Source organism: Manis pentadactyla, chromosome 1 (assembly GCF_030020395.1).
Source record: "Manis pentadactyla isolate mManPen7 chromosome 1, mManPen7.hap1, whole genome shotgun sequence".
In the NCBI taxonomy this organism is placed as follows: Eukaryota; Metazoa; Chordata; class Mammalia; order Pholidota; family Manidae; genus Manis; species Manis pentadactyla.
Window position 1 is genome coordinate 214,939,293 of NC_080019.1, and position 14,214 is coordinate 214,953,506.

The 14,214-nt window shown below is 37.1% G+C and overlaps 1 protein-coding gene across 18 annotated transcripts in view; it reads right to left on the bottom strand.

Annotated features, from left to right (window-relative positions):
• CHL1 (cell adhesion molecule L1 like) overlaps positions 1-14,214 on the bottom strand; it is a 301,991-nt gene that overhangs the window by 57,694 nt on the left and 230,083 nt on the right. For 16 of the 18 annotated variants that reach the window (XM_057507238.1, XM_036877825.2, XM_057507234.1 and 13 more), the window contains 4 exons: positions 6,636-6,758; positions 5,430-5,600; positions 4,434-4,481; positions 2,580-2,700 (listed from right to left, as the gene is read on the bottom strand). In XM_057507238.1, coding sequence (XP_057363221.1) covers positions 2,580-2,700; positions 4,434-4,481; positions 5,430-5,600; positions 6,636-6,758 — 463 coding nt within the window. The remainder of the gene's footprint in view (positions 1-2,579; positions 2,701-4,433; positions 4,482-5,429; positions 5,601-6,635; positions 6,759-14,214) is intronic. The other 2 variants (XM_057507267.1, XM_057507270.1) reach the window with 1 other exon arrangement.

Sequence of the window (14,214 nt, forward strand, 5' to 3'; positions counted from 1 at the left end):
TTCTCTAATACCTATTCCTAGAAAGAATAGAATAAAATGATTATAAGTATAGGTGAACATGAGCTATAATTTATTGAGGAATATATCTACACCATTGCAAGAATGTCCAGTTATATTCTTGGTAAAGTTTTTCTTCCTCTTTTATTTTTTTCCTTTGAGGAACATTTATTAACAGCACTTGAGCAATGAAGTTTTGGGGGAAAATATATTGCTTAATCTATTTTTATACACAAATATGCACTATCTCGTAATCTCAAATTTTGCTCAGGTCCTTGTCCAACCAACTTTTACTCTTATACTTATTTTGTGTACAATGTAGGGTCTTGCAATAGCATTATACTTAGCTTAAATTCATTGATTTAGCAAATAGAGAGAAAACACTTGGAGCCTGACAGCAGAGGGAAGCCACATATGCCCTTTAATCCTAATGAGGCTCAGAGGGCATGAATGAGCGTGAGCTGGTGCGTGACAGTGTCCATCGCTGTCTGCACCTTTCCTGGGGAGTGAACACCCTTCTCTTCTGAAGGAGATTCACAATGTCATTTTAACATTTCTGCTTTACTCACAGAGTCTATAGAATCTAAACATCTTGACATCAGTTCCCCTGTCTTAATTAACAGTATCAACATTTTCATTATTACTCACCATTTACTAAAATATCTACTACATGCCGCTTCTTCAGATTCAGAGACAATGCCACCTTGATCCCCACGTCCACCCCATTAACTGAGCAGAATAGTTCATATGGTTGAAATATGCTAAAATCTGTTAAATTGAGAGGTCATGTAGCATTCTGGAGACCAACAGGATGGAATTCCAGATCTATTTTACACTAAGCTTGGAGAAGTGCATTTAAGTCCCTGGGTTTCATTCACCTAATGTGAAAATGGGAATGATAATAGTCATGAAATATGGAGAGGGTAAAAGAACTTAGTGTAAGTGTAAAACACAGTGCCTGGTACATAATAAAAAGTACAATGTCTTAGGTATAACGACTACATAAAAAGTTTATGGTTTAAAAACTTCTTAGGAAAAAATTTTAGTACTATAAAAATTTTATAATGTATTACCTTCATCTGAATGAGGACCTGATAATACACAGGATTAACCAACACAAACCCAGTTCAAGTGAGAAACCAGTTCAGGTAAAAACCCTTCTGGCAATGCATCAGAAATGTTCATATTCCAAGGACAACATTTTCTTTTTATGTCTACTTTCTTTTCATATATTGCTTCATGACATTGCATTTTCTAAAAAGCACATGAGAGCATTTCTATTATTTTGTACACGATGTGTGGTTGCCAGCCAACTTAAGAGGTGAATCATGGCATTTGTGGGAAATAAGAAAAAATAATTAGAGAAAGGTTGGCCCTGCCCAGAGAGTCAACTGAGAATAGAGATAAATCCTGAAATAATTCAATTTCTGCCACTGTAAATGCATAAGACTGAGAACAACAGAGCAGGTGGCTACACATGATTCAAACTGAACCTGAGGCTTTCATCTTCTCACATAATACAGAGACCAAACATCCCACACAGAGGCCACATCACAGCACATCTAACTCATTCATGTCAAATATGCTTTGGCAATTTAAGACAGAGAAGCAACCTATATGTTTTTGGTGGATAGAAAGAGACAGTTACAGAAGCTTTGGGGTTAACATCTGCCCCTTTTCTTTATAATCCAATTTAAAGCCACTCACTCAGAATATATAATTGTATTATGAAGGAATACAGTTTTAAAAATTTGAAATCCAAGTCCACTACCCAGATGCGCAGCTGTACGGAGCCCTGAGCTTACAAACTGATTATGTAAACCCAGGTCCTGGGAAGGTGGAATGCATCTTCCCATGGAATTGCCAATGGGGACAGCATGTACTGGTCAACATAGGGAGCATGGCAATAGGGAAAAGGGAAAAGATCACCTGGCTTGAACAAGTATTAAATTAGATGGTCCTTGTTTACAGAGACATGTGATAGTTACTCAACAAGTATAATAATTTTAAGAGGTGACCAAGTGAAGTTTCTGCAAGCTTGTCTTGGAAGATTTGGAAATGGGCATTGCTTTTTCAGATGTGAAAAAGTTCAGTTAATTACACTTTTATGTGAAACTCTTAAATTACATGGTCTGGACCTCCTTGTGTGCAAAGGGCAGCTGGGTGAAATAACAGATAAACAGGGCTCCTTGGAGCTTGTAAAGGGAGCAGAGCTCACTGCATACCAAGTAGGAGTGGGACAAGAAATGATAGCAGGGGGACAAAAGCGGGCATTGGGAATGGGCTGACCACTAACAGCCTCGTGCTCTAATGAGGGCATCCCCCTACCGATTTAGCTAAGGAGAAGGTTGTCACTGTCACCTCTGTTCACACTACCATGGATTGACAGAGTGATCTAATTATAAATCAATCTCAGTCACAGCCTGAATTTTGTAGAGTGAAGTGCAACTCTTCTTTCAGATGTAGTAACAGGATTTTAAGAAACCATTTAAAAATGTGTATGCAGATTAACTGCTTAACTGATACCTCCTTCCTTACAGGACTAGATGGACACAGTCATGAACAGGGGTCAAGTTACTCACAGGCCTTCGGCAAAACATTCAAGCAGCAGGGTATCCCCTTTGAGGACGGTGACAGAAGACTCACTGCCATGCTCACTAGGAGGCAACAGCATTCTGGGCTTTCTTTGCTTGATTGAATTTGCTATAAAACAGAATAGAAAAGCCTTACATTTTTTTCTGACTAAGAGTTGAAATCCTGTGGCACTAAATCTTTCTTAGAGCATATTTGAACATAAATACCTGTGGGGGGGGGCACTTCTATACATAAACACATTTTACATGTTTTAATATATTTCCATTTAAATAGACTGCTTTTATCATGAAGCAAGGGTGGTTCCTCAGATGCAGTAACTAATCCGTAGCACCTAGTTGTGTGAACGTTATGATTTAAATCACACCTTCAAATTCAGGAGTTCAAACACGGTTCAAGATAATTAGTTTCTTGATGAAGCCCTTAAGTTAATTGATAGCCTATGATTTTATATTCTACACTTTAATCAGACCTAGACATGTTTGATGGCTGTGTATTTTTTTTTCTTTTCATTTAACGTGCATAGGTATTTGATAAGATTCCTGATACAATACAGTTTCCTGGGCCCTGATTCAGGAAGCCTGTGGTGGACAGCAGGCATCTATGAATTTATCAAGCTCTTTAGGTGACTGAGCTTAACAGCCTCAGGTCCTCAAAGAGAAACACTGCTGTCTGGGATGATCAATGAGCATTCTCACCAACTGCATATTGAAATGTTCCATTTCTTACTTTTTTTTAAGAATACTTTGCAAATACAATGGCAAATAGGGATTTCCATTTTCAATGCAAATTTTGATATGTTCATACAAATTGTCTTTCCCATCCAATGTCAGTGTGATCTGACATGATGTGGAAAGTGTAAACAGCTGACATTCTGCTATCAGAGCAGAGGAATGCAAGGCATTGTCAGCAGTGTACACCTTCTACAGGTTCCCTATGAGTGTTTACCACACAGTAATCGTGGAGCATGCACTCTGTGCAGTTCTGCTTGCTGAGGGCTGTAAAAATATGATATGCATGTTTGGGTCATTGACCCCAAAGATGATAATACTGGGGATGTAGACTTACTCCATCCACCTTCAAACTGGGCTGCACCTCCATCCAGCCCTGACCATGGTGCCAGGGTATTAGATATCCATGCTAAGCCACTGATCCCAATGATATAAAGAATGTTTGTTGCATTCATGTAAATGATTCTTCTCATCTTGGTAAACTAGCTTACTATTTAATTCCAGTTTGCTCAGCCATCTTCCACAAAACACTACCTCTCTGCTAGATGATCTACATAAAATATATATATATATATATATATATATATATACTTTGTAGACAAACGAGTTTGGAAAAGACTACAACTGTATTCTTTCTCGGAGAGTTACAATACAGACCCATATTAAGTACTCTGAGAAGCCTTGCCAGAAAAATACACATTTAACTCTCTTAAACCTAATATTTTCTCTACTTTGTTTACACTCAACCATTTCTTTTTTCCTTTCCACATTTAACAGCTATCAACCAAAATGTCTAACTATGAGACCCCAAATAATAATTAAAAATATTCAACTGTTACATATATATATATACATTTGTATATATATATATATGTGTGTGTGTGTGTATATATATATATACAGTCATAATTTTGTATTTATAAATATCACTCCTTTTGAATATATTTAAATGGGGAAGGGTGGTAATAAAACCTTATGCTAAAGGCTTTTCCTTAATAAGAATACTAGTATTTTAATAAACTCATGAAGGTATTAAAGGAAAAATTCAAATTCTGAGATGACAATGAGTTACTAAAGATGAGAACAAATGCACTCTACTCATGATCAACTTACCCGTGGAACTGATTTCTGTGTATGAACTTGAGTCATTAGCATGCTTTACTGAAATAAAAAACATGAAGAAAAAACAAACATAATGGTAGATGCTGATAATCAGTAAAGAATGAAAAGTCATAATTTTCTCTTAGAGAAATCACAAAATGAGGTATAACTGTGCTTCACTAGAACATCATGTTCAAGGGTACAGCTGAACAAAGATCTATAGTGAGCACAGTCTTGAATTGCCCCAGATGAATCCAGGTGGGGAGGGTACACATTAAAGCTCAATGAATAAGAATTGGGGCTGCCGTCAGAATGCTGCGGTGAAGCCTGGAGTAGTGTATCTAGACGTAACAATGAGAGAAAAACAGAAACAAAAAAACACAAGCCAAATTAAGACAATGGAATGGTAATGCCAACTTTCAACTCTACCAGAGCCAATTACTCAGTCAGAGAACTGCTGGGAACCTCTGCCCTTTGAATTTTAGGGCTCCTTCTTCCACTAATGATGTTTTCCCATTTGGGAACCCAGACTAGCATGTGCAGAATCAAAAGCAAGCCAGATAACTTTGCCAATTTGGGAAGGACAAAAAAGCTTGATGTGATAAAAAAAATTGTAGTATTTGTTCTTTTTATTTTTAACTCTGATTTTCTCCCACATTTTCAGCCTGCTGGTTTATTCAAGATCACAGTGAATCAAAGCCTGAGACTTAGAAAACCCTCCAAAGCCGCTGTACATTTTAAACCACTGAAAATGACTAGATTCTGCAGACGTCAAATGAAATACAATTGTCCTGTGAATTGAGATTTGATTTCCTGGCTGCGAGTGCCAGAGCTACTGTCGATCTGCAGCTGCAGAGGTCTCTTTCATCTGGATGAAGTCTCTAGAGTTGAACTAAACAATGGTGGGAAATACCAACCCAGCAGCTTTAACTGGCTTCAGCCAGAATGAAATTATAGACACATTTGTATTCAGCATTCAGGATGGAATGATAAATTATTTGGACTTACAGCTGTTAACGGTGAGTTTCATTGGCATTTTCTGCACGATAGTTCTTAATCTTGGGAATGCGGCAAAGCAACAGTAATCATTCCGACTGTCTTTTTCTTCCACGTTTGCAAAGTACAGATCTCCCTTCTGGCTCATGTATACTCTTTCATCTTGTTTAATGTGTTCCAATTCTGGAAAGGAATATCTTGTCATTAAAAGGGGCAACTGTCTTTTATTGTGCCCTTTTTCATCTTTCTTTCTTTTATATTCATTTTATTTTACTTTTCATGTTTGCTCATGAATGACCAGTAAGTAAAAAACTAAACCAACAGACCCATGGGAGCATGCTTTTCACCATTCACCAAAGGAGCTCACTGGTGGACAACCAGTTTGTGCATTTCACTGTCCTTACCATCTAGGCCTCTACTCCTTATGGGTCTGCAGAGGCTTATCTGAAAACTGGTCCAGTTTAGATAGTGGCCCAAATCTTATGTATATTGCCTTAGGATCATATTTTTGAAAACTAGACCTCCCAAAAGCTATGTCTGAGAAATTAATCTCTTTTCTGGGTGCAGTTTGAGAAGTTGTAGGGTAATTGGAGTGTAAAACATCTGGCTGTAGCCACAGTGGCTTCCTGCATTTCCAAGTACCATACAGACATCACCGCTTTCTTCCGGGGCCACAGCAAGAACACACTTAGGGAGCACTGCTGGAGAGCGAGCCGGAAATGGACTTTACGAGAAGCAGGAATTTCAGCCCAAGAATTAATAACATTTTTCTAGCAAATTAAACACAAAAGTTAAATACTAGTTTCTATGTGGGCAACTGTATGTAGCAGGTGGGACATAATTAAAATGGAAATATAAAGCTAGCAACACAGACATAGCCATCCTCAGCTCTGACAAGGATAATTTTCCAAAGATAAGTAAACTATTTGGAATATAGAAACTATTGTCTTCATAGACATGCTTTATCCTATCAGTAGCCTCTACTCAATATTTCATTAAGATAAAATCAAGATGTATATTTAGTGGTTTTTTAGTGTTTTCACATACACCTGTAAGTATATCTTTAGGACTTGGAGAATACAGATAGATATAATTTTAGAAATCTCATTCCCCATGAATAACCTTAAAATATTTTTTAAAATCTTAGGTTTTAGTATGTTATCTGACATGATGCATGCAACTAAAATGCCCCTGTTAATGGAACAGAACATTACTTACCAATATTCATCCAATAAATGTGCAAAGGTGGGAGGCCTTTTGGGGGGTTGCATGGGAGGACAATTGGATCTCCCTCCTCCACGTCAAGAGGATCAATTTTTTCTTTTGGGAATTTTGGAACATCTGGTATAAAAAATCATTTTAAGACATTATTTTAAAGTTAACTTTTAATGTCACAAATTATATCTTAATGCATTCTTCTTTTTAAAAATAAGAGCATTTTTAATAAATTCAACACCCCAAATCTTGACTCTCTTATCTCCCATGGAGAAAAAGTACTGTTAAGAATCTGGGATGCATCCTTATGCAGCTTTAAAAATACCTCTTTGTTTTATAACTGTAGACAACAGTTATTTTTGCTATCTGACATCAGTAAGGCAACAGTCTGCTTGTGCATTTTCCTGTGCACAGAGGTGTAAGCTCTGAGTCACAGGATTCGTTCATTTTAAGTTTTGATATACATGGAATCTTTTTTGTCCAAACACTGTGATTTTTTTTTAGGCAGACACATATTCTCTGTCTCTTGCTTGATTGTGAAGCCTTGTAATGTGACTGGCAAATATTCCAATTCAAAGCATAACCAAACTATATAAAAAATTCAAAGCCTACATGGGGAAAATGGCACGAATACAACGAAAGGCAAAACATGCCCGCTATAAGTTGCAAAGAGAGCCATCCACATTTGAATCACTCCCAGGAAAAAAAACTTGAAATGAAATGAACCTGATGGAGGAAACAAGGCTTTGCCATATTTCAACACACGGTTGCTTTCCCATGCTGGAGTCAGTGTCCTAACAGAGCAGTACAGTTACAATAGGAAAAAATTGCAGAATTTGAAATCCAACACCCGTGCTTGATATTTTGATGAAATTACTTATAAAATAGTTTTAAAAAATACTGAAAATGTATTCTGCCTGAACATTACATTGGTACCTCTCACTCTGTTAAGGAAACCTGCATGATAGAACTAAACTCAGGCTGTTAAGGAAGAAAATGGCCTTATGCAGGTATTTATCACTGCCCTGACTTGATGGAATTTATTAGGAGGTATTTCATCTCTATATTTCACTCTTAAGTTGTGGTTCAGAAAAGATTATCATTACTCTTGGAAGTCCAAGGATATACCCATTTATTATAAAATTTCTTCCTGAGAGGCTTTGTGCATTTCCTGTCTATTTGGTCTCATGCCCCAAACCCAGACCCTGCTTCCTTAGTGGTTGAGGGAATTTGCTGACATTTCTCTTATCGATGCACCAGCTGGTTACAATGAATTGCTTTTTGTCTAAATTCAAGGACCTTTCAAGACTTAGCATTGCAGCGGGAGGTGTGGATATTATTACAGTGCCTTTGCGGGTTCAGATGGCAGTTGTCAGTCATGTGACAGTCCTCCGTGGATTCCCTCTTGATCAACTCATTCTAGCAGATTTCTCCTGGCAAGTCTGGAAATGTATTTGAAATGGCAACCTTCTTGGATTCATGCTTATTCTCTAGGTAGCTCTAAATTTCATCCAAAGACAGAAAAGCGTGTTTAATGCATGTACTACATTAAGATCTTGCAGATAAAACATCAATGACAGCTACATGGTAAAGCCTTAGTGGTGACTGAGAGCAAACAGTATGCAATCATTTTGCAAAAGTATAACTTATGCAAGGGGAATGACTTACAAAACTAGTATGTACTCAAAGCTCCCGATTGGAATCGCTTGTTTGTGTAGCTTGCCGTAGCGAAAGCCCAGTGTTCACTGGTATTGAACTTAGCAGTGTCATTGGGTAGTTATCGAATCTGTCTATACTCAGATACAAGGGGCAACAGAGGAAGTTAACATAGATTAGAAAATGGAAAGAACATGTAATCCGGTTTTACAATAAGCAACCTTTACCATGGCTAATGTGAACACACAGTGGTAGCTACTGCAAAGTATCTCATGAATCAGATGTATAAAGTCCTAATTGGAGAGCTTCCCTGTCAGAGTATTCAGAAAAATCTAATGATTCAAACAGATCATACTGTCAGTGAAGCACTTTCATCGACTCATTAATTAAATCTAGATTATAGAATTCTAATGCTGAAAATGTAAATATGCAATTCAACTGGCTTCAAGGCATCAATAATAAAAAAAATTTATAAGTCTATCAAACCCTTTATCACATGCCATAAATCTTTGGAACAGCTTTTAAGCAAAGATGAAATTAATACCTTGAAATGGGGGAGAATATATATTTAATAATTTAAGGTCTGAGCATAGATGTTGTAAAGGACATTAATGTGTCATGCTTTTTTAGATCTTGTTCTTTGACTTTGAAATGATTTAGTGAGTCTGATGCCATGCTAGAAAGTAAACATTTTAACATCCTCAGATAAATGTGAAATTTAATTATTGTAACTCAACAGCAGACATGAAGTCTACCTTAATTCAAATAAAGAAATGACTTCTTTTAAAAATAACTCCAGCTAATGACTTTTGCTAATTGTGTTTCTCTAGTGATAAACATTAGCATTGTTGAGTTTGGACAGATGTAATACCCATAAAAGTGAATTGTAAACAATCATTTTTCTTTTGTATGAGGCAACTATTATGCTTTAGCTTGCCAGAATATTTCAAGTGAGTACTCCATCAACACCAAAAAAGAATCACTGAACTGTGTTTAAGGCCTGACTTCCATGGGATGGCCTCTCTGCAAACGGATCAAAATCTACTTGTACCTGAGCGTCTACTTAAACAGGACTCTAAGAATGTTCAGAAAACCCATAATGACCAAGTCTAGATGAAGTCAATTCTGTTTACATATAATCTCCCTACCAGTCTGTCTGCATTGAGAAAGAAAGCATAGTGCCATGTCTTTACCAGCAGATAAATTTCTAGTAACATCCCTGAGGGCAGAGGTTCCTGGAAACCCAGAGTCTGGCACGAAAAAAACTTTCCTAGAGACAAGCTGGCTGCACACCAGTCCTCTCACTGAAGCTACTGGCATGCAGAAAACCTGCAAATACAAACTTTCTTGCAACTCTACATTCTGAGGTGCTGACAATCAAGTTTGAAACTCATCATCGCAATTCCTTCAACCTAACATACTGAGAAAATAACACCTTTATAACTGAAATATAGAAGACCTCTGAAAAACACTGGGCTTTCTTTAGAGCAAGTTACACTAAGCAAATGATTTGAATTTGGAGCTTTGAATACATAATAGTTTTCTGTAAGTCACTGCCCTTGCATAAGGTATGCTGTCTACAAAATGACTTGCATAAGTTTGTATCTATAGGAAATCCTAAAGGATAAACTGGGTTTTAGCCCAGGCACCAAAACTAACTGGCTGTGTAGCTTCAGACCATTAGCTTTACTGTTCTGAGCCACCTTTTACTTTTCTCTGGCATCTCAGAAAACTTTGAATTAATCTCTCTGATCTTCTCGACAGTCTCAGTAAGTTAGAAGTTTCTTAAGGGCAGGGATGTTATAAAATCTAAACGGTGTACTCCCACCAGGCCAACATACTGAATAGTGAAGAGCAGTAATGAAATAGCATCACGATAGTTTACATATAAATCAAACTACCTAACCACTTTAATGAAAAATGTACTGGCAACCTAACCACGACCAAGTTATGCAAATCTACAGATTCTTTTTCTGGCACTCAAGGACTAAAATCAAGTCTCCCTTTACAGTCCTTCTCTGAATCTATGAGGCTCTACTGCCAAGTATCTTCAACATAGAAGTATAGTGTTTTACAGCTCATAGAGAGGGTGTTGTTACCTGAATGCTCGAATCATTGAGGTTGCATGCACGATCACTGGGAGCTGTGTGGGGCTAATCCTGGTTTCATCAATTGCCACTGAGTGTGCTTTAGTTTCCCCACTCCTAACAAGGAAACTGTAATGATATCTAATTCATTAATTTGTGTCCAAGTTCAAACAAACCATTTCCCAAAAATTAGTTAAAACTGTAGCAACTTTCAAAACACTATAGTCCCAAGATATAAAAACCACTCAGTATACACTGGCTATTATTCAAATATTCTCACTTCACCACTTTGCCTGGTACCCCCAGCCACCCCATGGAGAGGAGATGGGCAAAGGGACAGAGAGCTTTCTCTGCTGCCTCTGCTTCTGATTTTCCCTGTAGCCTATGTCCTAACAACTTCTGCACTTTTATGCAAAAGTACAGAATGTATTCCAAACATTTGGTATCAGTGTTTTCAGAGGAGGTAGGCAGGGGGCCAGGAGGAAGAAGCACATTTCATGTCAAACCTGTGATTTATTTAATGAAGTACCCCCCTCCACCCCTCCCTCCCTATGTTTGGGCCATGCCAAAGAGCTTCATCTATTTTGACTTCTTGCTTTGTTTGTAGGCCTGGCCTGGCGAGCTTGTGAGTGCCTTCCATTTCCCTTGAATGTGCTTGGCAAATTGCTTACAGTCTGGTGGCATTATCATGAATGCACACTACTGAGCTCACATGCTGTATCACTCCTAACTCCAGTTTCGGTCTGTAAAGAAATTTAATTGATTCCCATTTCCTGTAGACTACCCCATTAATCCATTTAGGACTACAGAGAAATAACATTGCCTTTCAGTCTATGAGCTCGTAATGAATTCTCACTAAGGAAGTACAACCAGTTCAGCCCATTTCATTCTAGTCATTCACACACTGACGGCTGAGAGCAAAATCCTGGGCCTTAATTAAACCTTTAAAGCTTGAAGTTGCACTCTCAACTGTGCAAATTGATCTTTGGTTGCTTTGCATATATTAACAGAAGAAATTAGTATGTGCTACTGGACCTTGCTTTTGCTACCCTACCCCATCAAATCAGAGTGGCAAACAGCTGGGGTATTATGTCCTGAGGAATCTGAGGAAGTTACACAAATGTAGAAACCCAACACACTAAAAATTCTCATTCACATAAACAGTATACAGTTGACTCTTGAACAACATGGATTTGCACTGTGCAGGTTCACCTGTGTGGATTATTTTCAGTAAATAGATTGGAAAAACTTTTAAAGATTTGGGACAAGTTGAAAAGTATTTTTTCTTTAGCTTGTAAGTTATATGTGGATTTGCAACTGTGCCTCTAACTCCTGTGTTGTTCAAGGGTCACCTGTTTAAAGGACATCATCCGTAGGCTGCCATTCCTTAGATTATTTTAATAGTGTGAAGAAATTGCACTATTGCTTTAATTCATTCACTTATTCTTCAGCCTATGAACTAATGAATCACTAGTAACAGGCATTCATGAAGCATCTACAAGGCAATGAAGAGAAGAAAAAAATAGGATAGCATGACATCTTTCTCATTTTTAAGCATCCTAATTAATACATATAACAATCAAAGATTCTCCCAAATAGTATACACTGAATGCTTAATAACTCCAGACAACTTGCATATGGTATTCCTAACAGCACTATTTATAATAGCTGTAAGTTAAAAACTAATCCAAATGGACATCAACTGGTAAATTGATAAGCAAAATGTGGCATATCCATGTAATGCAATATAATATTATTCAGCAATAAAAAGGAAAAACTAGTGATAAATGTTATAACTTGAATAAACTGTAAAACATACTAAGTGGAAAGAAAAGTATATATTGTATGATCCCATTTATATGAAATTTTCAGGAAGGAAACTTACAGATGTGCAAGACAAATCAGTGACTGTTGCCTGAGGTTAGGAAGAGAGAGTACCTACAACTGGGCACAAGGAATCTTGGGCGATGATGGAAATGTCCTAATACTGGACTAGGATGATAGTTGTATGAAAAACAAATTATGAAAAAAAAAATCACTGGGCACCAAAAAAAAGGTAAAATTTATGATATATACATGATACTTCAAAAAATGATCCCTCTAAAAAAGACAGAGGAAAGGAAGCTCAGGAGGCTGAGCTGGACGAGGAACGCTAAGTGGAAGGTGGATGCGTGCCCTGAAGGACGGCTAGTACTGAGGAGCCACAAGTAAACGGCTTGCATCATCAGATAAACAGCTCACTTTTCTCCCGACCCACTCATTACAGCCACAGGATGCAAGTTCCCTTGGAACAGTCTTCTGTTTACTACTGCTTTATCTCAAACTACTAGAAAAGTGGCTGGCACATGAGGGGTGCTTAATAAAGATTTGCTGGATAATTCACTAAGAACTCTCCAAGTATTATTCTGGAAAATTCACTTAGTTAAATGAGTTCTTCCATATTTTAAAAGAGTACCTTAGTAGGTTGCATGTGTGTTTTTTTAAGACTCTTTCCCTAGCAAACTCAACTGCAGTGTTGTTGAAAGCAGAAAGCTGATCACTGTGTAATATAAAGGTTTCTGTTTGTACTGAGTAATAGAATTTTTAGCTACTGCACTTGTGTTGAAACTAGATAGCTAAAGCCTCTAAGGTTAATCTAATGAAAACTTTAAGAAATGAGAGATATAAACCCTAAAACTTGAATCATAAAATTTCTGTCAATATAAAGGAATAATCAATTCTTTACAGTTTTGAGAAAAGTTACTGAGAAAGGCTGCAGGAAGCTTTAAATGGTCTCTGGTTTATAAACTCCTAAGAATTGGTGGTCCTAGTCCATATATAAATGATTACAGAAAGCTGTTAGTTGATGAATTAATTTCAGGAGAGACTTAATACGATGCCTAAGAGACCTAATTTATTTTGCTCTTTTCTACAGCAGCAAATGGAACAATTACACAGCTCAGAACCAACTCTCATCTCCCCACTCCAATACCAGCTGATTCCAGTCAGAATTAGCCTTACATTGTTCCTGTCTTCACTTGGTCTGCTTTGATAACAAGAGAAAATATTTAGAAAAATCCTTTAATTGCAGAGTCTTAAATTCAAAAATGCCCTTTCCTTTGCCGCAGTAGGTCGAGCTACTGCCTTTTCCTTTGTGTCTCCATAGCAACCACCAGAATTCAGGCTAGGGATAGCCCTTAACTAAGCCTTGTCTTCTCTAACAGATTTCAGAACCTCTCTCTCTGTCTTTTACATATCTTATTTCAGTTATCTGAGTTAATTAGAGAGATTATACAGTCATAATTAGACTATAATATAATACATGTATAATAATGATTATAGTAAAACTGTATTATCTATCTGTCTACCCAGCTACCTACCTAGCTTTATGATTCTCAATGGCAATTTTCATGGCAATACTTTCTGATCCAGAATTCACAAAACATTTCCTACTGACTGTCATTTCAAACCCAAATTCTTGTGGCCAGTTTCCAAGTTTTCATGTCACTACTCCACCCATTAATACTATAGTATCTCACTTAATAGCCCATTATATATAATTCAGACAAATCAGTGTGCTACATACTTGCTGATTTTGTGTATATAAAAAGATCACTTCTGAAATAAATGTAAACAATAAAAGAAAGAAATAGAACCAACTCTCTTTTACCCACCAACCATCATAAAAACAAACAAACAAAAAACAAGAAAACATAATATCACCATTATATGTCAGTCTGGTGCCCATTCTATCCCCTACCCATTCCCCATAGTAGAGGTAACTACTATCCTGAATTTTGTTTTCATCATCTTCTTGTTTTACATTATGACTTTACCACAAAAACATTACACTCCTAAAC